A 25,744-nucleotide genomic window follows, 5' to 3' on the forward strand; every position below is an offset into this window, starting at 1 on the left:
GCCCAGGAGCGGTGATGTCGGGGCCCAGGAGCGGCAGGGTCGGGGCCCAGGAGAGGAGCGAGGTCGGGGCCCAGGAATGGCAGGGTCGGGGCCCAGGAGCGGCAGGGTCGGGGCCCAGGAGAGGAGCGAGGTTGGGGCCCAGGAGCGGTGAGGTCGGGGCCCAGGAGCGGCAGGGTCGGGGCCCAGGAGAGGAGCGAGGTTGGGGCCCAGGAGCGGTGAGGTCGAGGCCCAGGAGAGGAGCGAGGTTGGGGCCCAGGAGCGGTGAGGTCGGGGCCCAGGAGAGGAGCGAGGTTGGGGCCCAGGAGCGGCAGGGTCGGGGCCCAGGAGCGGTGAGGTCGGGGCCCAGGAGCGGCAGGGTCGGGGCCCAGGAGAGGAGCGAGGTTGGGGCCCAGGAGAGGAGCGAGGTTGGGGCCCAGGAGCGGCAGGGTCGGGGCCCAGGAGAGGAGCGAGGTTGGGACCCAGGAGCGGCAGGGCCGGGGCCCAGGAGCGGTGAGGTCGGGGCCCAGGAATGGCAGGGTCGGGGCCCAGGAGTGGCAGGGTCGGGGCCCAGGAGAGGAGCGAGGTTGGGGCCCAGGAGTGGCAGGGTCGGGACCCAGGAGTGGAGCGAGGTCGGGGCCCAGGAGCGGCAGGGTCGGGGCCCAGGAGAGGAGCGAGGTCGGGGCCCAGGAGTGGAGAGGGGTTGGGGCCCTGGAACGGCAGGGTCGGGGCCCAGGAGTGGCAGGGTCGGGGCCCTGGAACGGCAGGGTCGGGGCCCAGGAGCGGCAGGGTCGGGGCCCTGGAACGGCAGGGTCGGGGCCCAGGAGCGGCAGGATCGGGGCCCTGGAACGGCAGGGTCGGGGCCCAGGAGTGGCAGGGTCGGGGCCCTGGAACGGCAGGGTCGGGGCCCAGGAGCGGCAGGGTCGGGGCCCTGGAACGGCGAGGTCGGGGCCCAGGAGCGGCAGGGTCGGGGCCCTGGAACGGCAGGGTCGGGGCCCTGGAACGGCGAGGTCAGGGCCCAGGAGCGGCAGGGTCGGGGCCCTGGAACGGCAGGGTCGGGGCCCAGGAGCGGCAGGGTCGGGGCCCTGGAACGGCGAGGTCAGGGCCCAGGAGCGGCAGGGTCGGGGCCCTGGAACGGCAGGGTCGGGGCCCTGGAACGGCGAGGTCAGGGCCCAGGAGCGGCAGGGTCGGGGCCCTGGAACGGCAGGGTCGGGGCCCAGGAGCGGCAGGGTCGGGGCCCTGGAACGGCAGGGTCGGGGCCCAGGAGAGGAGCGAGGTCGGGGCCCAGGAGCGGCAGGGTCGGGGCCCAGGAGAGGAGCGAGGTTGGGACCCAGGAGCGGCAGGGCCGGGGCCCAGGAGCGGTGAGGTCGGGGCCCAGGAGCGGTGAGGTCGGGGCCCAGGAGAGGAGCGAGGTCGGGGCCCAGGAGTGGCGGGGCCGGGACCCAGGGAAGGAGCAGAACTGGCCTGCAGCGAGGCAATGAATCCCAGGGGGAGAGGACCTGTGGGAAGGAGGGAGGAGGACAGTAGGAGTATATCTGTTGTGTATCTGTAAAGCATGCACTCCCATGTTCCGTCACCAGGGAGCTCCTCCCTTGGGAACACTGTACATAAGACGGACTGTCCTATCACTCTGGAGTGTCCTATTAAAGACTGAGGTCACTGTTACTTTAACCACCCTGTGTGCAGCCTCATCTGTGTTTGGAACACAATAACTGGCGACGAGAATACGAATCCAACACAAAGATGCAGCAAACTGTGGGCATCCTGGAGAAGTTCTCGGAGGGTGAGGACTGAGAAGCCTATGTTGAACGGCTAGACCAGTACTTTGTTGCCAACGAGCTGGACGGAGAAGGAAGCGCTGCAAAAAGGAGAGTGGTCCGCCTCACGGTCTGCGGGGCATCGACCTACAGCCTCATGAAGAATCTTCTGGCTCCAGTGAAACCCACAGATAAGTCATACGAGGAGCTGTGTACACTGGTTCGGGAGCATCTTAACCCGAGGGAGAGCATGCTGATGGCGAGGTATTGGTTCGACACGTGCCAGCGATCTGAAGGTCAGGAAGTGGCGAGCTACGTCGCCGAGCTAAGGCGACTTGCAGGACAATGTGAGTTTGATGGCTACCTGGAGCAAATGCTCAGAAACTTTTTTGTACTGGGCATTGGCCACGAGACCATCCTACGAAAACTTTTGACTGTAAAGACACCGACCCTCAGTAAGGCCATTGCGATAGCACAGGCGTTTATGTCCACCAGTGATAACACCAAACAAATCTGTCAGTACACAAGTGCTAGCAGACTTATTGATGGTCATGGAAGCATTTGAAAATGATAAATCACCTGTCACGGCCCGCCAGATTAGGACTTGGACCAGCCAAGATCCTCTGCTGTCCCTAGTAAAAAACTGTGTACTGCATGGGAACTGGGCCAGCATCCCCGTTGAAATGCACGAGTCAATCAAGCCATTCCAGCGGCGAAAGGACGAGCTGTCCATTCAGGCAGACTGCCTGTTGTGGGGTAGCCGCGTAGTGCTACCCAAAAAGGGCAGGGGGACGTTCATTTCGGATCTCCACAGCACACACCCGGGTATAGTAATGAAGAAAGCGATAGCCAGATCCCACGTGTGGTGGCCCGGTATCGACTCTGACTTAGAGTCCTGTGTACGGCAATGCAGCGTGTGTGCTCAGTTGAGCAATGCGTCCAGAGAGGCACCACTAAGTGTGTGGTCCTGGTCCCCCAGACCATGGTCGAGGATCCATGTTGATTATGCGGGCCCGTTTCTCGATAAAATGTTCCTGGTGGTGGTGAATGCTTTTTCAAAATGGATTGAATGTGAAATAATGTCGGGAAACACCACCACCGCCACCATTGAAAGCCTGAGGGCCATGTTTGCTACCCAAGGCCTGCCTGACACACTGGTCAGTGACAACGGGCCATGTTTCACCAGTGCCGAATTTAAAGAATTCATGGCCCGCAATGGGATCAAACATGTCACCTTGGCCCCGTTTAAACTAGCCTCTAATGGGCAGGCATAGCGGGCAGTACAAACCATCAAACAGAGCCTTAAACGAGTCACAGAAGGCTCACTCCAAACCTGCCTCTCCCGAGTACTGCTCAGCTACCGCACGAGACCCCACTCGCTCACAGGGGTGCCCCCGGCTGAGCTACTCATGAAAAGGACTGTTAAAACCAGACTCTCGCTGGTTCACCCCAACCTACATGATCAGGTAGAGAGCAGGCGGCAGCAACAAAATGTAAACGATGGTCGCGCCACTGTGTCACGGGAAATTAATCTGAATGACCCTGTGTATGTGCTAAACTATGGACATGGTCCCAAGTGGATCGCAGGCACGGTGATGGCTAAAGAAGGGCGTAGGGTGTTTGTAGTCAAACTAAACAATGGACAAATTTGCAGAAAGCACCTGGACCAAACGAGGCTGCGGTTCACAGACTGCCCTGAACAACCCACAGCAGACACCACCTTTTCCGAGCCCACAACACACACCCAAAGGATCAACGACACCACCCTGGACCAGGAAATCAAACCCATCATGCCCAACAGCCCAGCAAGGCCAGGCTCATCTAGTTACCCTGCAGGGCCAACAACACGCTAGTCCAGCGAGGGCACAGCCAACACAACAGAACAGACACTTGTACCGAGGCGGTCCACCAGGGAAAGAAAGGCTCCCAACCGCCTCACCTTGTAAATAGTTTTCACTTTGACTTTGACGGGGGAGTGATGTTGTGTATCTGTAAAGCATGCACTCCCATGTTCCGCCACCAGGGAGCGCATCCCCTGAAGTCCCAAGGGATCCCAGCATATAGATAAGCCGGCTCCTAAGGCTTGTTCCTCACTCTGGAATGTCTTATTAAAGACTGAGATCATGGTTACTTTAACCTCCCTGTGTGCAGCCTCATCTGTGTTAGGAACACAATAACTATTGTATGTACTAAGCGCATGGGGTGGAGCCTGATCTCCAGTCGACTGGGATCCCCTTGCCACTGGACCAAGACCTTGCTCTGTCCAGCCCATGTGGTAGCCGGTGTACAATGGATACCCCACGTTAAAAGAACTCACGCACAGGCATCTTTAAAATGAAGTTCGGGACCTGGAACATCGGGACAACCCCAACAGCAACAAACCGGAAACATCGCACTACTATAGTTGCCCGGGAACTCAGACATTTCGACGTCAACATTGCCGCCCTAAGCAGGATCCGGTGGGCAGGGGAAGGCCAGCTGAAGGAACAAGGTGGTGGTTACACCTTCTTCTGGAAGGGACACAGACCTCTGGGAAGATGTGATCGGCAGAGAGCGGATAGGGAAAACCAACTCTAACGTTACCCTCCATCTGACGAAATGCTCATAACCAACAGCTTGTTCCATCAGAGAGACAAGTACAAGGCCTCATGGCAGCACACTCACTCCAAGCGCTGGCATCTGCGAGACAACGTCATCATCTGAGTGAGGGACCACAAAGATGTGTACATCACCCATGCCAGGAGCTGACGACTGCTGGACGGACCACCACCTAATCCACTCTGTCATCACGATCAACATTGCCCCAAAACAGCGGCGGCAATAGAAACGCTACCACAGGAAAATCAACACTGGAGCATTCAAAGACCCTGCTAACAACGCCCTATTCACCCAGGACCTCGCTACCAACCTGACGACTCCCAGTGACCCAGAGACGCTGAGTGCCCACAGCACTTGGTCTGCCCTCAAGGCCTCCATAACCAGCACCTGCGAAGAGACGCTCGGTCACTCCACCAGGAAATACCAAGACTGGTTCAATGAGAACAACCAGGACCCAACGTGAGGAGGTGCGTCGCTGAGGCGTGACTTCCAGGGTCAGCGAGAGGCCTATAATGGCCCAACGCGGCGGCAGTCGGGAGTAGCGTGAGGAGGTGCGTGGAGAGGCGTGACTTCCGGGGTCAGCGAGAGGCCTATAACGGCCCAACACAGCGGCAGTCGGGAGTAGCGTGAGGAGGTGCGTGGAGAGGCGTGAGTCCGGGGTCGGCGAGAGGCCTATAACGGCCCAACGCGGCGGCAGTCGGGAGCAGCGTGAGGAGGTGTGTGGAGAGGCGTGAGTTCGGGGTCGGCGAGAGGCCTATAACGGCCCAACGCGGCGGCAGTCGGGAGTAGCGTGAGGAGGTGCGTGGAGAGGCGTGAGTCCGGGGTCGGCGAGAGGCCTATAACGGCCCAACGCGGCGGCAGTCGGGAGCAGCGTGAGGAGGTGTGTGGAGAGGCGTGAGTCCGGGGTCGGCGAGAGGCCTATAACGGCCCAACGCGGCGGCAGTCGGGAGCAGCGTGAGGAGGTGTGTGGAGAGGCGTGAGTCCGGGGTCGGCGAGAGGCCTATAACGGCCCAACGCGGCGGCAGTCGGGAGCAGCGTGAGGAGGTGTGTGGAGAGGCGTGAGTCCGGGGTCGGCGAGAGGCTAGCCGGTGCAGCTACAGGGAGAAGGCCAAAAAGAGGTAGAAAGAAACAGAAAGGTGACGTCACAGCCAAGGGGGTAAGTGATTGGCTGGCGATTGGTGAGTAGTTTTTCTTTTTTCTCTTCTATATCAGTGAGTAAACTTTTGCATTGTTGTTGCCAATTTAAGTGTACCTAAGGGTTAAGTCATGGCAGGAGAGCTCGGTCACGTGATATGCTCCTCCTGTACCATTAGGGAACTCAGGGACACTTCCAGTGTCCCTGACGACTACGTGTGCGGGAGGTGTGTCCGCCTCCAGCTCCTGACAGACCGCGTTGCACAATTGGAGCTGAGGGTGGATTCACTCTGGAGTATCCACGATGCTGAGAATGACGTGAGTAGCACGTGTAGCGAGTTGGTCTTACCGCTGGTAAAGGGTCCACAGCCAGCTAGGGAATGGAAGACCAACAGGAAGAGCAGTGCAAGGAAGGTAGTGCAGGAGTCCCCTGTGGTCATCCCCCTGCAAAACAGATACAGCATTTTGAGTACTGTTGAGGGGGATGACTCATCAGGGGAGGGCAGTAGCGGCCAAGTTCATGGCACCGTGGCTGGCTCTGCTGCACAGGAGGGCAATAAAAAGAGTGGGAGAACGATAGTGATAGGGGATTCGATTGTAAGGGGAATAGATAGGCGTTTCTGCAGCCGCAACCAAGACTCCAGAATGGTATGTTGCCTCCCTGGTGCAAGGGTCAAGGATGTCTCGAAGTGGGTGCAGGACATTCTGAAAAGGGAGGGTGAACAGCCAGTTGTCGTGGTGCACATTGGTACCAACGATATAGGTAAAAAAAGGGATGAGGTCCTGCGAGACTAATTTAAGGAGCTTGGAGCTAAATTAAAATGTAGGACCTCAAAAGTAGTAATCTCAGGATTGCTACCAGTCAGAGTAGGAATCGCAGGATAGCACAGATGAATACGTGGCTTGAGCAGTGGTGCAGCAGGGAGGGATTCAAATTCCTGGGGCATTGGAACAGGTTCTGGGGGAGGTGGGAACAGTACAAACCGGACGGTCTGCACCTGGGCAGGACCAGAACCAATGTCCTAGGGGGAGTGTTTGCTAGTACTGTTGAGGAGGAGTTAAACTAATATGGCAGGGGGATGGGAACCAATGCAGGGAGACAGAGGGAAACAAAAAGGAGACAAAAGCAAAAGACAGAAAGGAGATGAGTAATAGTGGAGGGCAGAGAAACCCAAGGCAAAAAACAAAAAGGGCCACTGAATATAAAGGGGCTGCAGGAGGGGTCAAAACTAAAAATCATGGTTTAAAAACTAGTATTAAAACACCCTACCTAAACGCACACAGCATTCGAAATAAAGTAAATGAGTTGACGGCACAAATCATTACAAATGGGTATGATTTGGTGGCCATTACAGAAACGTGGTTGCAGGGTAGCCAAGACTGGGAATTAAACATACATGGGTATCTGACGATTCGGAAAGATAGACAAGAAGGGAAAGGAGGTGGGGTAGCTCTGTTAATAAAGGATGATATCAGGGCAGTTGTGAGAGACGATATTGGCTCTAATGAACAAAATGTTGAATCATTGTGGGTGGAGATTAGAGATTGTAAGGGGAAAAAATCACTGGTGGGCGTAGTTTTTTGGCCCCCAAATAATAACTTCACAGTGGGGCGGGCAATAATCAAGGGAATAATGGAGGCATGTGAAAAAGGAACGGCAGTAGTCATGGGGGATTTTAACCTACATATCGATTGGTCAAATCAAATCGCACGGGGTAGCCTGGAGGAGGAATTCATAGAATGCATACGGGATTGTTTCTTAGAACAGTATGTTACAGAACCTACAAGGGAGCAAGCTATCTTCGATCTGGTCCTGTGTAATGAGACAGGAAAAATAAACGATCTCCTCGTAAAAGATCCTCTCGGAATGAGTGATCACAGTCTCGTTGAATTTGTAATACAGATTGAGAGTAAACTTGCGCAAAACATAAAAACGTACAGTAAAAGCTTTTACAGATACATAAATCGGAAAAGAGTGACTAAAGTAAATGTTGGTCCCTTAGAAGATGAGAAGGGGGATTTAATAATGGGAAATGTGGAAATGGCTGAGACCTTAAACAATTATTTTGCTTCGGTCTTCACAGTGGAAGACACAAAAACCATGCCAAAAATTGCTGGTCACGGGAATGTGGAAAGGGAGGACTTTGAGACAATCACTATCACTAGGGAGGTAGTGCTGGACAGGCTAATGGGACTCAAGGTAGACAAGTCCCCTGGTCCTGATGAAATGCATCCCAGGGTATTAAAAGAGATGGCGGAAGTTATAGCAGATGCATTCGTTATAATCTACCAAAATTCTCTGGACTCTGGGGAGGTACCAGCGGATTGGAAAGCAGCTAATGTAACGCCTCTGTTTAAAAAAGGGGGCAGACAAAAGGCAGGTAACTATAGGCCGGTTAGTTTAACATCTGTCATGGGGAAAATACTTGAAACTATCATTAAGGAAGAAATAGCGGGACATCTAGATAGAAATAGTGCAATCAAGCAGACGCAACATGGATTCATGAAGGGGAAATCATGTTTAACTCACTTACTGGAATTCTTTGAGGATATAACGAGCATGGTGGATAGAGGAGTACCGATGGATGTGGTGTATTTAGATTTTCAAAAGACATTCGATAAGATGCCACACAAAAGGTTACTGCAGAAGATAAAGGTATGCGGAGTCAGAGGAAATGTATTAGCATGGATAGAGAATTGTCTGGCTAACAGAAAGCAGAGAGTCGGGATAAATGGGTCCTTTTCGGGTTGGAAATCGGTGGTTAGTGGTGTGCCACAGGGATCGGTGCTGGGACCACAACTGTTTACAATATACATAGATGACCTAGAAGAGGGGACAGAGTGTAGTGCAACAAAATTTGCAGATGACACTAAGATTAGTGGGAAAGCGGATTGTGTAGAGGACACAGAGAGGCTGCAAAGAGATTTAGATAGGTTTAGCGAATGGGCTAAGGTTTGGCAGATGGAATACAATGTCGGAAAGTGTGAGGTCATCCATCTTGGGAAAAAAAACAGTAAAAGGGAATATTATTTGAATGGGGAGAAATTACAACATGCTGCGGTGCAGAGGGACCTGGGGGTCCTTGTGCATGAATCCCAAAAAGTTAGTTTGCAGGTGCAGCAGGTAATCAGGATGGCGAATGGAATGTTGGCCTTCATTGCGAGAGGGATGGAGTACAAAAGCAGGGAGGTCCTTCTGCAACTGTATAGGGTATTGGTGAGGCCGCTCCTGGAGTACTGCGTGCAGTTTTGGTCACCTTACTTAAGGAAGGATATACTGGCTTTGGAGGGGGTACAGAGACGATTCACTGGGCTGATTCCGGAGATGAGGGGTTACCTTATGATGATAGATTGAGTAGGCTGGGTCTTTACTCGTTGGAGTTCAGAAGGATGAGGGGTGATCTTATAGAAACATTTAAAATAATTAAAAGGATAGACGGGATAGATAGAGGTAGAGAGATTGTTTCTACTGGTCGGGGAGACTAGAACTAGGGGGCACAGCCTCAAAGTACGGGGGAGCCAATTTAAAACCGAGTTGAGAAGGAATTTCTTCTCCCAGAGGGTTGTGAATATGTGGAATTATCTGCCCAAGGAAGCAGTTGAGGCTAGCTCATTGAATGTATTCAAGTCACGGATAGATAGATTATTACCCAATAAGGGAATTAAGGGTTATGGGGAGCGGGCGGGTAAGTGGAGCTGAGTCCACGGCCAGATCAGCCATGATCTTGTTGAATGGCGGAGCAGGCTCGAGGGGCTAGATGGCCGACTCCTGTTCCTAATTCTTATGTTCTTATGTTCTTATATGAGATTCAGGAGTTGATAAGCTGCAAGTGCAAGGCATTCTTGGCCTGGAAACAGCAACACAACTCGAGAGCAAGAAAGCAGCTCTACAGATGTCTAAAGGCCGAGGTCCAACATAAAACCCGAGATCTAAAGAACAGATGGTGGGTGGAGAAAGCACAGGAGATCCAACAACTAGCCGATAACCACGATGTGTGTAGATTCTTTAGCGCAGTCAAGACCACGTATTGCCCAAGCACCCAAGGTCTTACCCCACTGAGGGCCAAGAATGGAAAGGTACCCATCAAGGACAGAGAGGCAGTCAATCCCCGCTGGAAGGAGCATTTCGAGGATCTCCTTAACCGAGACTCTGTCTTCGATGCGAGTGTCCTCGACTTCATCCCACAGCATGCCACCCGCCACCATCTCAGCACAACCCCAGCCGTCACGAGGTAGAAAAGGCCATCCGACAACTGAAGAACAACAAGGCCTCAGGAGCAGATGGAATCCATCCTGACCATCTTCAAGAAAGGTGACAACTCCGAGTGCGATAATTACAGAGGAGTTTCCCTGCTGTCGGCCAAGGGAAAGTCATCGCAAGAATCCTCCTGAATCACCTTCTCCCTGTGGCTGAAGAGCTCCTCCCAGAGTCGCAATGTGGATTCCGCCCACTAAGGGGCACAATGGACATGATCTTCACTGTGCAGCAAATTCAAGAGAGATGCAGGGAACAGCACCAACCTCTGTACATGCCTTTCTTTGACCTCAAAAAGGCCGTCGACACCGTCAACCATGAAGAATTATGGGGCGTCCGCCTCAAATTCAGCTGCCCTCAAAGGTTTGTCACCATTCTCCACCTGCTTCATGATGACATGCAGGCTGTGATCCTGAACAACGGATCCACCACAGACCCAATTCACGTTTGGATCGGGGTCAAGCAGGGCTGTGTCATCGCACCAACGCTCTTCTCGATATTCCTTGCTGCAATGCTCCATCTCACCCTCAGCAAGCTCCCCGCCGGAGTGGAGCTAAATAACAGAACAAACGGGAAATTGTTTAACCTCCATCACCTTCAGTCCAGATCCAAGGTCCGCCCATCCTCTGTCATTGAATTACAGTATGCAGACGATGCTTATGTCTGTGCACACTCGGAGGTCGAACGCCAAACCATCGTCAACACCTTCATCGAGGCATATGAGAATATGGGCCTTACACTAAACATCCGTAAGGTTCTCTACCAATCTGCATCGGCCACACAGTACTACCCACCCCCGCCCTCCCGATAATCTAGATGCATGACAAGGCCCTGGACAATGTGGACCATTTTACATACCACGGGAGCCTCCTGTCAGCACCACCTTTAGTGTGCCAGTGCAGCCTTTGATCGCCTGGAGAAGAGTGTGTTTGAAGAACAGGACCTCAAACCCGGCACCAAACTCATGGTCTACAGAGCACTAGTGATACCCGCCCTCCTATGTAGCTCAGGGTCATGGACCATGTACAGCAGACACCTCAGAGCACTGGAAAAAGACCACTAACGCTGCCTCTGCAAGATTCTGCAAATCCATTGGTAGGATGGGCGCACCAACATCAGTGTCCTCGCTCAGGCCAACATCCCAAGTATTGAAGCACTGACCACACTCGATCAGCTCCGATGAATGGGCCACATCGCCCGCATGCCTGACATAAGATTCACAAATCAAGCGCTCTACTCAGAACTCCAACACGGCAAACGAGCTCCAGGTGGGCAGAGGAAATGCTTCAAGGATACCCTCAAAGCCACCTTGAAAAAGTGCAACATACCCATAGACACCTGCGAATCCCTGGCCCAAGACCGCCCAAAGTGGGGAGAAGCATTTGAGAAAGCGCCGAACATCTTGCGTCTCATCGCTGGGAGCAAGCTGAAGCCAAGCGCAAACAGAGGAAGGAGTGCACGTCAACTGAAGCACCCGACCCAACCGTTCCTTCAACTACCATCTGCCCACCTGTGACAGAAACTGTAATTCCCAGTCCCCCGAGAACTCATTTTTACATTGGAAGCAAGTCATCCTCGACTCCGAGGGACTGCCTAAGAAGGAGAAGAACATCTCCCCGCTCCATGAAACATCTCCCCCGCCCCATCAAACATCTCCCCCGTCCCATCAAACATCTCCCTCGCTCCATCAAACATCTTCCCCACTCCCTCAAACATTTACCGAACTTTCACAAGGATGAGGAAGAGGGGCAGCCTTAAATCCTCTGGACCACATCCAGCATTGACCGAATTCGCAAAAAGGAAAAAGGGCCACATTGAAGCAAAATTCTAAAGGGGCAAAGTGTGTTAAAAAGACAAGCCTGAAAGCTCTGTGCCTCAATGCGAGGAGTATTCGTAATAAGGTGAACAAATTAATTGCACAGGTAGCAAGTAACGAATATGATATAATTGGCATCACAGAGACATGGCTCCAGGGTGACCAAGGCTGGGATCTCAACATCCAGGGGTATTCAACATTCAGGAAAGAAAGATAGAAAGGAAAAGGAGGTGGGGTGGTGTTGCTGGTTAAAGAGGAAATTAATGCAATACTAAGGAAGGACATTAGCTTGGATGATGTGGAATCGGTATGGGTGGAGCTACGGAATACCAAAGGACAAAAAACGCTAGTGGGAGTTGTGTACAGACCACCAAACAGTAGCACTGAGGTTGGGGACAGCATCAAACAAGAAATAGTGATGCATGCAATAAAGGTACAGCAGTTATCATGGGCGACTTTAATCTACATATAGATTGGGCTTACCAAACAGGTAGCAATGCGGTGGAGGAGGATTTCCTGGAGTGTATTAGGGATGGTTTTCCAGATCAATATGTCGAGGAACCAAATAGAGGGCTGGCCATCCTAGACTGGGTGATGTGTAACGAGAAAGGACAAATTAGCAATCTTGTTGTGCGAGGCCCCTTGGGGAAGAGTGACCATAATATGGTAGAATTCTTTATTAAGATGTTACTGAAAGAGTTAATTCAGAGACTAGGGTCCTGAAATTAAGGAAAGGTAACTTCGATGGTATGAGATGTGAATTGGCTAGAATACACTGGTGAATGATACTGAAAGGGTTGATAGTGGATAGGCAATGGCAAACATTTAAAGATCACATGGATGAACTTCAACAATTGTACATCCCTGTCTGGCATAAAAATAAAATGAGGAAGGTGGCTCAACCGTGGCTAACAAGGGAAATTAAGGATAGTGTTCAATCCAAGAAAGAGGCATATAAATTGGCCAGAAAAAGCAGCAAACCTGAAGACTGAGAGAATTTTATATTTCAGCAGAGGAGGACAAAGGGTTTAATTAGGATGGGGGAAAATAGAGTATGAGAGGAAGCTTGTTTGGAACATAAAAACTGACTGCAAAAGATTCTATAGATATGTAAAGAGAAAAAGATTACTGAAGACAAACATAGGTCCCTTGCAGTCACATTCAGGTGAATTTATAATGGGAAACAAAGAAATGGCAGACCAGTTGAACAAATACTTTGGTTCTGTCTTCACAAAGGAAGACACAAATAACCTTCCGGAAATACTAGGGGACCGTGGGTCTAGTGAGAAGGAACTGAAGGATATCCTTATTAGGTGGGAAATTGTGTTAGGGAAATTGATGGGATTGAAGGCCGATAAATCCCCTGGGCCTGATAGTCTGCATCCCAAAGTACTTAAGGAAGTGGCCCTAGAAATAGTGGATGCATTGGTGATCATTTTCCAACAGTCTATCGACTCTGGATCAGTGCCTATGCACTGGAGGGTAGCTAATGTAACACCACTTTTTAAGAAAGGAGGGAGAGAGAAAACGGGGAATTATGGACCAGTTAGCCTGACATCAGTAGTGGGGAAAATGTTGGCATCAATTGTTAAAGATGAAATAGCAGCGCATTTGGAAAGCAGTGACAGGATCAGTCCAAGTCAGCATGGATTTATGAAAGGGAAATCATGCTTGACAAATCTTCTAGAATTTTTTGAGGATGTTACTGATAGAGTGGGCAAGGGAGAACCAGTGGATGTGGTATATTTGGACTTTCAAAAGGCTTTTGACAAGGGGTCCCACACAAGAGATTAGTGTGCAAAATTAAGGCATATGGTATTGGGGGTAATGTACTGACGTGGATAGAGAACTGGTTGGCAGACAGGAAGCAGAGAGTCGGGATAAACGGGTCCTTTTCAGAATGGCAGGCAGTGACGAGTGGGGTACCGCAGGGCTCAGTGCTGGGACCCCAGCTATTTACAATATACATCAATTATTTAGATGAAGGAATTGAGTGCAATATCTGAAGCCATTTCAGAAGCTGTGATTCGGGAAGATCTCGGGCAATGTGCGGAGGTGAGGGGGGCACGGTCACTGCACGCTGCTGTTGCCAGTTCCATTGTTCTCGTTAGTATTTGTTGTGTTCACTCGATGACACTAAGCTAGGTGAAGGTGTGAGCTGTGAGGAGGATGCTAAGAGGCTGCAGGGTGATTGGACAGGTTAGGTGAGTGGGCAAACGCATGGCAGATGTAGTATAATGTAGATGAATGGCGGCAGATTCGGAAAAGGGGAGGTGCAATGAGACCTGGGTGTCATGGTACATCAGTCATTGAAAGTTGGCATGCAGGTACAGCAGGCGATTAAGAAGGCAAATGGTATGTTAGCCTTCATAGCTAGGGGATTTGAGTATAGGAGCAGGGAGGTGTTACTGCAATTGTACAGGGCCTTGGTGAGGCCTCACCTGGAATATTGTGTTCAGTTTTGGTCTCCTAATCTGAGGTAGGACGTTCTTGCTATTGAGGGAATGCAGCGAAGGTTCACCAGACTGATTCCCGGGATGGCAGGACTGACATATGAGGAGAGACTGGATCGACTGGGCCTGTATTCACTGGAGGATGAGAGGGGATCTCATAGAAACATATAAGATTCTGACGGGACGGGACGGGACAGATTAGATGCAGGAAGAATCTTCCCAATGTTGGGGAAGTCCAGAACCAGAGGTCACAGTCTAAGGATAAGGGGTAGGCCATTTAGGACCGAGATGAGGAGAAACTTCTTCACTCAGACAGTTGTTAACCTGTGGAATTCTCTACCGCAGAGAGCAGTTGATGCAGTTCATTGGATATATTCAAGAGGGAGTTAGATATGGCCCTTACAGCTAAAGGAATCAAGAGGTATGGAGAGAAAGCAGGAAAGGGGTACTGAGGTGAATGATCAGCCATGATCTTATTGAATGGTGGTGCAGGCTCGAAGGGCCGAATGGCCTACTCCTGTACCTAATTTCTATGTTTCTATGAACTGGCACACAGCATGACTTTGTCCCTGAGATACCAGCACATTCTTTCCATAAAGAAGGAAGAGAAGTGAAGAAAGAAAGAAAGAAAGAACCCTCGAGGTAATTCCCAGCAGAAATCTCCATATCTCCGAATCTCCCCCTCCGCCCCCAGGCTCTCTCCCTCCCCCCCACCCACCTCCCCCAGGCTCTCCCCCCCACTCCCAGGCTCTCTCTCCCACCCCCCCTCTCCAGGTTCTCTCCCTCACCCCCCCCCCCCCGCCCCCAGGCTCTCTCCCCCCCTCTCCCAGCCTCTCTCTCCCACCCCCCCTCTCCAGGTTCTCTCCCTCACCCCACCCCCCCCCGCCCCCAGGCTCTCCCCCCCCATCCCCAGGCTCTCTCCCTCCGTCTCCCAGCCTCTCTCCCCCCGCTCTCCAAGCCTCTCTCTCCCCCTCTCCCAGCCTCTCTCCCCCCCTCTCCTAGCCTCTCTCTCCCCCCCTCTCCCAGCCTCTCTCTCCCCCCCTCTTCTAGCCTCTCTCCCTCCCCCACCCCCCCCCCCCAAGGCTCTCTTTCCCCTACCCGCCCCCCGAGGCTCTCTCCCTCCCCCAGCTCTCGCCAGGCTCTCTCCCTCCCCCACCTCCCCCCCCCCGCCACCAGGCTCTCTTCCTCCCCCACCCACCGCCCCATCAGGCTCTCTCCCCCACTCCCCCGAGGCTCTCTCCTCCCCCGCCCCAGGCTCTCTCCCCCCAACCCCCAGGCTCTCTTCCCCCCCCTCCAGGCTCTCTCCTCCCCCGCCCCAGGCTCTCTCCCCCCCGGCCAAGGCTCTCTTTTCCCGCCCCCCAGGCTCTCTTTCCCCCCACCCCCGAGGCTCTCTTCCCCCACCCCCAGGCTCTCTTTCTCGCCCCCCCTCCCCCCGCAGGCTCTCTTCCCCCCCCCCCGCCCCAGGCTCTCTCCCTCCCCCCCACGCCCCCCCAGGCTCTCTCCCTCCCACCCCCCAGCCTCTCTCTCACTCTCCCGCCCCCACTCCAGGCTCTCTCTCTCCCCCCACCTCCCCAGGTTCTTTCTCTTAGATGTGGTTGCAAGTATTACGTGGTGGAGTTAAGAATGAATATTCCGTTTCTCAAGAGTGAGAAAGAAAGAGAGAGAGATAGAGACTAGCGCCATTCATAACCTCAGGCCCTCACAAAACACTTTACAGCCAATGAAGTACTTTTGAAGAGCAGTCACTGTTGTAATGTAGGAAAGAAGCAGCCAATTTCTGCACAGCATGCTCCCACAAACAGCAATGAGATAATCATCATATAATCAATTTCAGTGATGTTGATTGAGGGATAATTCCTGGCGGAAATCTCCATATGTCAGAAGAAGTGAGCAACAGGATTTAGATGTGGCTGCGAATATAATGTGGAGGAGTTAAGAATGAATATTCAGTTTCTCAAGAGTGAAATTTAATGTTAGACAAGTCCCTAGCTGCTGTGTGTAGTACTTGTATTTAATGAGGAACATGTTTACAGTTTCATCACACAGAGCTTCCTCAGGAATGATTCTTGCTGTTCCATGCTGAGACTCACAGAGGGTGACTGATGTATTGTCCCTATAGGAGACAGCAACACCAGTGGAGGGCACTGAGCACATCATTTATTTCTCCAACTAAGATATGTGGGGGCGGAATTATTGCGCGCCCCGATTGTGGGCAGTAACCTCCGGAGCCGGGATGTTAGTGCACAGCACGGATGTCACCCCCCCACGCTGAATTGGGCGTATTGCCCCTAAAAGGAAGCGTAGCACAATCTCCTCTGCTCCACATCTTTTGGGCTCAGGTCCTGGGCCCTACTGGGGTGAAATGCTCAGCGCTACGTGGACACTCCGCATAATGCTGATGCACTTCAACGCCCCTCCCTTTGGATTAAAGGGGTGGGCCGCTGCACCCACTGCATGGCCTCTCATGGCCTCCGCTGGGCCACCAAGGCAGCGTGGGACCAGGCCGGCAGCTCAGCACCTATGACGGAGTGCTGGGCTGCACGATGGGGGCCCGGACTACACTAAGGCCGGCATCGTCCAGCCGATCCGAGAGTCGGCCGACAAAAATAGATGGTGGCCCGGGGCATTGGTGCCCTCCCCTTTAATCACCGCCCCGAGAGCGGATGTCGGCTAGCTTTGCAATGCGCGGTGCTTTTTCCCCCAGGTGGCGTTAAGGGGTAGGTGCGGGACGGTGCGCACAGCGGTAATGTCACCGCCTGTTGAGTGGCAGCCCGAGCCACTAACCACAGGGCATGGCGATGCCATAGCAGCATCTCCACCACCTCCTGGACAAGTGCCAGGAGACGGTTGTGCCCCCAGACCACAGCCAAAAACTGTCTAGTGCTCCGCTAGCGCCCCTGGAGGCGAGACAGGGCTATAACAATGGGAAACTTCGCCCCCATGGTGTTTATACTGAAAACAGATCCCAAAAATAGCACATAATTACTAGAGATAATTATAGAATCACTGAATGCAGAAACAGGCAATTCAGCCAATCATGTCTGAGCTGGAGTTTTTCTCCATGTGACCAACCCAGCCAAATCCCACTCTCCCCTCACTCCCCATACCCTTTAATATCCCACCCAGTCTAATCCCACTCTCCCCTCACTCCCCATACCCTTTAATATCCCACCCAGTCTAATCCCACTCTCCCCTCACTCCCCATACCCTTTAATATCCCACCCAGTCTAATCCCACTCTCCCCTCACTCCCCATACCCTTTAATATCCCACCCAGTCTAATCCCACTCTCCCCCTCACTCCCTGTACCCTTTAATATCCCACCCAGTCTAATCCCCCTCACTCCCCGATCCCTTTAATATCCCACCCAGTCTAATCCCCCTCACTCCACGATCCCTTTAATATCCCACCCAGTCTAATCCCACTCTCCCCTCACTCCCTGTACCCTTTAATATCCCACCCAATCTAATCCCACTCTCCCCCTCACTCCCTGTACCCTTTAATATCCCACCCAATCTAATCCCACTCTCCCCCTCACTCCCTGCACCCTTTAATATCCCATCCAGTCTAATCCCCCTCACTCCCCGATCCCTTTAATATCCCACCCAGTCTAATCCCACTCTCCTCTCACTCCCTGTACCCTTTAATACCCCACCCAGTCTAATCCCACTCTCCCCTCAATCCCTGTATCCTTTAACATCCCACCCAGTTTGGTCCCACTCTCCCCCTCACTCCCTGTACCCTTTACTATCCCATCCAGTCTAATCCCACTCTCCCCCTCACCCCCTGTGCTCTTTAATATCCAACCCAGTCTAATCCCACTCTCCCCCTCATTCCCCGTACCATTTAATATCCGTCACAGTCTAATCTCACTCTCCTTCTTGTGGGAGCGCAACCCCCCATTTCTGAAAAGCTTTGTTCAGTGCAGTCTAGGGATATTGAAAGGGTTAAAATTTGCAGATTGAAGTTTGGATTAAAACAGGGTGTTTGGATCGAAGCAGGCTGCTCGACGATACGGAGCCATGTAGCCATTGAAATGTGTCTATCTGATCAGCTGTGTGTTTACAGTACTTCATGGTGCGAGTCGATTTATGGCAGTAAGGCTTGACCAGGATAATGAGTAGCTGGTCATTTATCTGTATGTTGAGTGTTTGAGTGTAACTTGTTACTATGCAAATAATAATCTGAGTTGTGTACAGTAATTCACGTCATTGTCTGTATTTGAGTGTACCTGATTACTATGCGAATAATCATTTGATTACATCATAGAAACATAGAAACATAGAAAATAGATGCAGGAGTAGGCCATTCGGCCCTTCGAGCCTGCACCGCCATTCAATGAGTTCATGGCTGAACATGCAACTTCAGTACCCCATTCCTGCTTTCTCGCCATACCCCTTGATCCCCCTAGTAGTAAGGACGACATCTATCTCCTTCTTGAATATATTTCGTGAATTGGCCTCAACTACTTTCTGTGGTAGAGAATTCCACAGGTTCACCACTCTCTGGGTGAAGAAGTTTCTCCTCATCTCGGTCCTAAATGGCTTACCCCTTATCCTTAGACTGTGACCCCTGGTTCTGGACTTCCCCAACATTGGGAACATTCTTCCTGCATCTAACCTGTCTCAACCCGTCAGAATTTTAAACGTTTCTATGAGATCCCCTCTCATTCTTCTGAACTCCAGTGAATACAAGCCCAGTTGATCCAGTCTTTCTTGATATGTCAGTCCCACCATCCCGGGAATCAGTCTGGTGAACCTTCGCTGCACTCCCTCAATAGCAAGAATGTCCTTCCTCAAGTTAGGAGACCAAAACTGTACACAATACTCCAGGTGTGGCCTCACCAAGGCCCTGTACAACTGTAGTAACACCTCCCTGCCCCTGTACTCAAATCCCCTCGCTATGAAGGCCAACATGCTATTTGCTTTCTTAACCGCCTGCTGTACCTGCATGCCAACCTTCAATGACTGATGTACCATGACATACAGGTCTCGTTGCACCTCCCCTTTTCCTAATCTGTCACCATTCAGATAATAGTCTGTCTCTCTGTTTTTACCACCAAAGTGGATAACCTCACATTTATCCACATTATACTTCATCTGCCATGCATTTGCCCACTCACCTAACCTATCCAAGTCACTCTGCAGCCTCACAGCATCCTCCTCGCAGCTCACACTGCCACCCAACTTAGCGTCATCCTCAAATTTGGAGATACATTTAATCCCCTCGTCTAAATCATTAATGTACAATGTAAACAGCTGGGGCCCCAGCACAGAACCTTGCGGTACCCCACGAGTCACTACCTGCCATTCTGAAAAGTACCCATTTACTCCTACTCTTTGCTTCCTGTCTGACAACCAGTTCTCAATCCATGTCAGCACACTACCCCCAATCCCATGTGCTTTAACTTTGCACATTAATCTCTTGTGTGGGACCTTGTCGAAAGCCTGCTGAAAGTCCAAATATACCACATCAACTGGTTTTCCCTTGTCCACTCTACTGGAAACATCCTCAAAAAATTCCAGAAGATTTGTCAAGCATGATTTCCCTTTCACAAATCCATGCTGACTTGGACCTATCATGTCACCTCTTTCCAAATGCGCTGCTATGACATCCTTAATAATTGATTCCATCATTTTACCCACTACTGATGTCAGGCTGACCCGTCTATAATTCCCTGTTTTCTCTCTTCCTCCTTTTTTAAAAAGTGGGGTTACATTGGCTACCCTCCACTCGGTAGGAACTGATCCAGAGTCTATGGAATGTTGGAAAATGACTGTCAATACATCCGCTAATTCCAAGGCCACCTCCTTAAGTACTCTGGGATGCAGTCCATCAGGCCCTGGGGATTTATTGGCCTTCAATCCCATCAATTTCCCTAACACAATTTCCCGACTAATAAGGATTTCCCTCAGTTCCTCCTTCTTACTAGACCCTCTGACCCCTTTTATATCCGGAAGGTTGTTTGTGTCCTCCTGAGTGAATACCGAACCAAAGTACTTGTTCAATTGGTCCGCCATTTCTTTGTTCCCCGTTATGACTTCCCCTGATTCTGACTGCAGGGGACCTACGTTTGTCTTTACTAACCTTTTTCTCTTTACATATCTATAGAAACTTTTGCAGTCCGTCTTAATGTTCCCTGCAAGCTTCCTCTCGTACTCTATTTTCCCTGCCCTAATCAAACCCTTTGTCCTCCTCTGCTGAGTTCTAAATTTCTCCCAGTCCCCAGGTTCACTGCTATTTCTGGCCAATTTGTATGCCATTTCCTTGGCTTTAATACTATCCCTGATTTCCCTTGATAGCCACGGTTGAGCCACCTTCCCTTTTTTATTTTTACGCCAGACAGGGATGTACAATTGTTTTAGTTCATCCATGTGGTCTCTAAATGTCTGCCATTGCCCATCCACAGTCAACCCCTTAAGTATCATTCGCCAATCTATCCGAGCCAATTCACGCCTCATACCTTCAAAGTTACCCTTCTTTAAGTTCTGGACCATGGCCTCTGAATTAACTGTTTCATTCTCCATCCTAATGCAGAATTCCACCATATTATGGTCACTCTTCCCCAAGGGGCCTCGCACAACGAGATTTCTAATTAATCCTCTCTCATTACACAACACCCAATCTAAGATGGCCTCCCCCCTAGTTGGTTCCTCGACATATTGGTCTAGAAAACCATCCCTTATGCACTCCAGGAAATCCTCCTCCACCGTATTGCTTTCAGTTTGGTTAGCCCAATCTATATGCATATTAAAGTCACCCATTATAACTGCTGCACCTTTATTGCATGCACCCCTAATTTCCTCTTTGATACCCTCCCCAACATCACTACTACAGTTTGGAGGTCTGTACACAACTCCCACTAACGTTTTTTGCCCTTTGATGTTCTGCAGCTCTACCCATATAGATTCCACATCGTCTATATGTTAAACAATTTGATTTGTGTGTGGTAGTTTAGAAAGCAGTTATCCGTGAATCAGGCCAATGCCATTTGGATTCTACATTGTCTGTTTGTACTATGCAAGGGAACAAGAGTTCAAAGGCTTTTTTGGTATAAAGATGAGAGTTTGACACACACACATTAGGCACTAGACACGGGAATTTCGGAAGGTGTGTGCCTCACAAGCAGCCACGGAAATCGGAGCAAGCAGAAAGCTGCCTTTGAAAAATGTCTCAGTTACTTTCATACTGGGTTTGTTTAGTATGAATGTCTGAATAAAAGATCCGATACTGCCTTTACTACAACTGAGTGTGTATGTAGTTCCACTTTTAAAGCAACAAAGTGAAGAGAGCAAGAAAGCCGTACAACACTCCTCACACCCCGCACCCTTTAATATCCCACCCAGTCTAATCCCACTCTCCCGTCACTCACCGCACCCATTAATATCCCACCCAGTCTAATCCCACTCTCCCGTCACTCCCCGCACCCTTTACTATCCCACCTAATCTAATCCCACTCTCCCCTCACCCTTTAATATCCTACCCAGTCTAATCCCACTCTCCCCTCACTCCCCGCACCCTTTACTATCCCACCCAGTCTAATCCCACTCTCCGCTCACTTCCCGCAGCCTTTAATATTCCACCCAGTCTAATCCCAATCACCCCCTCACTCCCCGCACCCTTTAATATCCCACCCTGTCTAATCCCACTCTTCCCTCACTCCCCGCAACCTTTAATATCCCACCCAGTCTAATCCCATTCTCCCCCTCACTCCCCTTACCCTTTAATATTCCACCCAATCTAATCCCATTTTCCCCTCACTCCCCGCACCCTTTAATATCCCACCCAGTCTAATCCCACTCTCCCCTCACCCTTTAATATCCCACCCAGTCTAATCCCACTCTCCGCTCACTTCCCGCAGCCTTTAATATCCCACCCAGTCTAATCCCAATCACCCCCTCACTCCCCGCACCCTTTAATATCCCACCCAGTCTAATCCAACTCTGCCCCTCACTCCTCGCATCCTTTAATATCCCACCCAGTCTAATCCCACTCTCCATTCACCCCCCCGTACCCTTTAATGTCCGCCCAGTCTAATCCCACTCTCCCCCTCACTCTCCGCACCCTTTAATATCCCACCCAGTCTCATCCCACTCCCCCGTCACTCACCGCACCCATTAATATCCCACCCAGTCTAATCCCACTCTCCCCTCACTTCCAGCACCATTTACTATCCCACCCAGTCTAATCCCACTCTCCCCTCACTCCCCGCACACTTTAATATCCCACCCAGTCTAATCCCACTCTCCCCTCACTCCCCGCACCCATTAATATCCCACCCAATCTAATCCCACTCTCCCCTCACTCCCTGCTCCCTTTAATATCCCACCCAGTCTAATCCCACTCTCCGCTCACTTCCCGCAGCCTTTAATATCCCACCCAGTCTAATCCCACTCACCCCCTCACTCTTTAATATCCCACCCAGTCTAATCCCACTCTTCCCTCACTCCCCGCAACCTTTAATATCCCACCCAGTCTAATCCCACTCTCACCTCACTCCCCGTGCCCCTTAATATCCCACCCAGTCTAATCCCACTCTCCCCCTCACTTCCCATACCCTTTAATATCCCACCCAGTCTAAATCACACTCTCCCCCTCACTCCCCGTACCCGTTAATATCCCACCCAGTCTAATTCCACTCTCCCCTCACTTCCCGCAGCCTTTCCTATCCCACCCAGTCTAATCCCACTCTCCCCCTCACTCCCCATACCCTTTAATATCCCACCCAGTCTAATCCCACTCTCCCCCTTCACTCCCCGCACCCATTAATATCTCACCCAGTCTAATCCCACCCTCCCCCTCACTCCCTATACCCTTTAATATTTCACCCAGTCTATTCCCACTCTCCACCTCATTCACTGTACCCTTTAATACCCACCCAGTCTAATCCAGCTCTCCCTCTCACTCTCCGCACCCTTTAATTTCCCACTCCGTCTAATCCCACTCTCCCCCTCACCCTTTAATATTCCACCCAGTCTAATCCCACTCTCCCCCTCACTCCTCAAATTATTCAATATTTCTCTTTTTCAAGAGGGATTTGTCTTGGAGAATTCTACATCTTAATCACCCTCTGCGTAAAATAACTTTATTCTTACTTCCCCTTTAAATCCTTTTTGTGATCATGTGTAATTTGTGCCCCATTATTACTGGCCGGTGCAAATATTCTTTCACCAATTATCTCGTCATAATCCTTCATAGTCTTGATGATCATTCCCAGTTTACTCCATAAAGAGCTTCAGTAAAGACGGCCTAACTTCTCACATCTCTCCCTTTCCCTGTCAATCTACTCTGCACCTTCTCCGTTGTGATCTCTCCTTGCTCTACCTAGAGTTGCACACAGTGTGAGTGCAGCCTGGGAAAGGTCTCGCTGGTTCCAGATCCCGCAGTCTCTCGCAATGAGTACTCCTGCTTGCCTGCTGTACTAAGCTGTGTGGTTCTCTCTGACAATCCGTTCTAACAAGTTGCTCACTTACTGCCAACATCTGGCCGCAGTTTGTTGTCATAGCCACTCAGCAGCGAATTCAGTATGTGTGTGGCATCCGCATCTTGGGACTTTGGAGCCAGAACCCATGTCTTGTTCACCCCGACCTCATCATCATCTTCATCTTCAATTCTGCTGCTGTGAGAAGTGATGGAAATGGAATAATTTAGATGTTTATTCCTCAGCAACTGAAGAGTTTTCACAGTGTAAATGTCTGCTGACAGTCACAGCTCTAGGTCAAGGGCAAAGTGTCGGGCTTCAGTTAAGTTTATTTGCTTTTCCTGATTGGCCAGTGACAACTTATAAGAACTTAAGAACATAAGAAATAGGAGCAGGAGTCGACCATTTGGCCCCTCGAGCCTGCTCCGCCATTCAATAAGATCATGGCTGATCCGATCTTGGCCTCAACTCCACTTCCCTGCCCGCTCCCCATAACCCTTGACTCCCTTATCATTCAAAAATCTGTCTATCTCCACTTTAAATATATTCAATGGCCCAGCCTCCACAGTTCTCTGGGGCAGAGGATTCTAAAGATTCACCATCCTCTAAGAGAAGAAATTCCTCCTCATCTCCATTTTAAATGGGCGACCCCTTATTCTGAAACTGTGCCCCCTAGTTCTAGATTCCCCCACGAGGGGAAACATCCTCACTGCATCTACTCTGCCAAGCCCCCTCAGAATCTTATACATTTCAATAAGATAACCTTTCATTCTTCTGAAGGCCGATGAGTATATGCCTAACCTGCTCAATCTTTCTTCATAAGACAACCCCTTCATCTCAGGAATCAACCTAGTGAACCTTCTCTGAACTGCCTCCAATACAAATATATCCCTCCTTAAATAAGGAGACCAAAACTGTACACAGTACTCCAGGTGTGGCCTCACCAATACTCTGTACAGTTGTAGCAGGACTTCTCTGCTTTTATACTCTACCCCACTTGTAATAAAGGCCAACATTTCAATTGCCTTCCTGATTACTTGCTGTACCTACATATTAACTTTTCATGTTTCATGTACAAGGACCCCCAGATCCCTCTGTACTGCAGCATTCTGTAATCTCTCTCCATTTAAATAATAATTTGCTTTTTTATTCTTCCTACCAAAGTGGATAACCTCACATTTTCTCACATTATTCTCCATCTGCCAAATGTTTCCCCACTCATTTAGCCTGTCTATATCCCTTTGCAGATTTTTTGTGTCCTCCTCACAATTTGCTTTCCCACCAACGTTTGTATCATCAGCAAACTTGGCTACATAACACTCGGTCCCATCCAATTCATTAATATAGATTGTAAATAGTTGAGGCCCCAACACCGATCCCTGTGGCACCCCGCAAGTTACAGTTTTCCAACCTGAAAATGACCCATTTATCCCGACTGTCTGTTTTCTGTTAGTTAGCCAATCCTCTATCCATGCTAATATATTACCCCCAGCCCCATGAGCTTTTATCTTGTGCAATAACCTTTTATTTGGCACCTTATCGAATGTTTTCTTGAAATCCAAATATACCACATCTACTGGTTTTCCCTTATCCACCCTGCTCATTACATCCTCAAAAAATTCTAGAAAATTTGTCAAACATGATTTCCCTTTCATAAAACCATGCTGACTCTGCTTGATTGCATTATGATTTTCTAAATGTCCCGCTACTGCTTCCTTAATGATGGTTTCCAGCATTTTCCCAATGACCGATGTTAGGCTAACTGGTCTATAGATTCCTGCTTTCTGTCTCCCTCCTTTCTTGAATAGGGGCATTACATTTGCAGTTTTCCAGTCCACTGGGACCTCTGCAGAATCCAGGGAATTTTGGTAGATTAAAACCAATGCATCCACTATTCCTGCAGCCACTTCTTTTAAGACCCTAGGATGCAGGCCATCAGATCCAGGAGACTTGTTCACCTTTAGTCCCATTAGTTTGACTCGTACTTTTTCTCTAGTGATAGTGATTGTTTTAAGTTCCCCCTTTCCTTTAGCCATTTGATTATCTCTTATTATTGGGATGCTTTTAGTCTACCGTGAAGACTGATACAAAATATTTGTTCAAAGTCTCTGCCATTTCCATGTTCCCCATTATTAATACCCCAGGCTCATCCTCTAAGGGACCAACATTTACTTTAGCTACGCGCTTTCTTTTTATATACTGGTGAAAGCTCTTCCTGTCTGTTTTTATATTTTCTGCTAGTTTTCTTAATCGATTTTCTCTCTGTTTATTTTTTTTTTTAAGTCGTCCTTTGCTGGTTTCTAAAAATTTCCCAATCCTCTGGCCAACCGCTAAC

At 50.4% G+C, this 25,744-nt stretch overlaps 1 protein-coding gene across 3 annotated transcripts in view; it reads right to left on the reverse strand.

Annotated features, from left to right (window-relative positions):
- Positions 1 to 25,744, reverse strand: part of LOC139265241 (gamma-aminobutyric acid receptor subunit gamma-4-like) — a 707,225-nt gene that overhangs the window by 551,432 nt on the left and 130,049 nt on the right. For 2 of the 3 annotated variants that reach the window (XM_070882171.1, XM_070882173.1), the window contains exon 2: positions 23,462 to 23,607. In XM_070882171.1, the coding sequence (XP_070738272.1) occupies positions 23,462 to 23,607 (146 nt within the window). The remainder of the gene's footprint in view (positions 1 to 23,461; positions 23,608 to 25,744) is intronic. The other variant, XM_070882172.1, reaches the window with a different exon arrangement.

The sequence above is a fragment of the Pristiophorus japonicus genome, chromosome 6, assembly GCF_044704955.1.
Source record: "Pristiophorus japonicus isolate sPriJap1 chromosome 6, sPriJap1.hap1, whole genome shotgun sequence".
Taxonomy (NCBI): Eukaryota; Metazoa; Chordata; class Chondrichthyes; family Pristiophoridae; genus Pristiophorus; species Pristiophorus japonicus.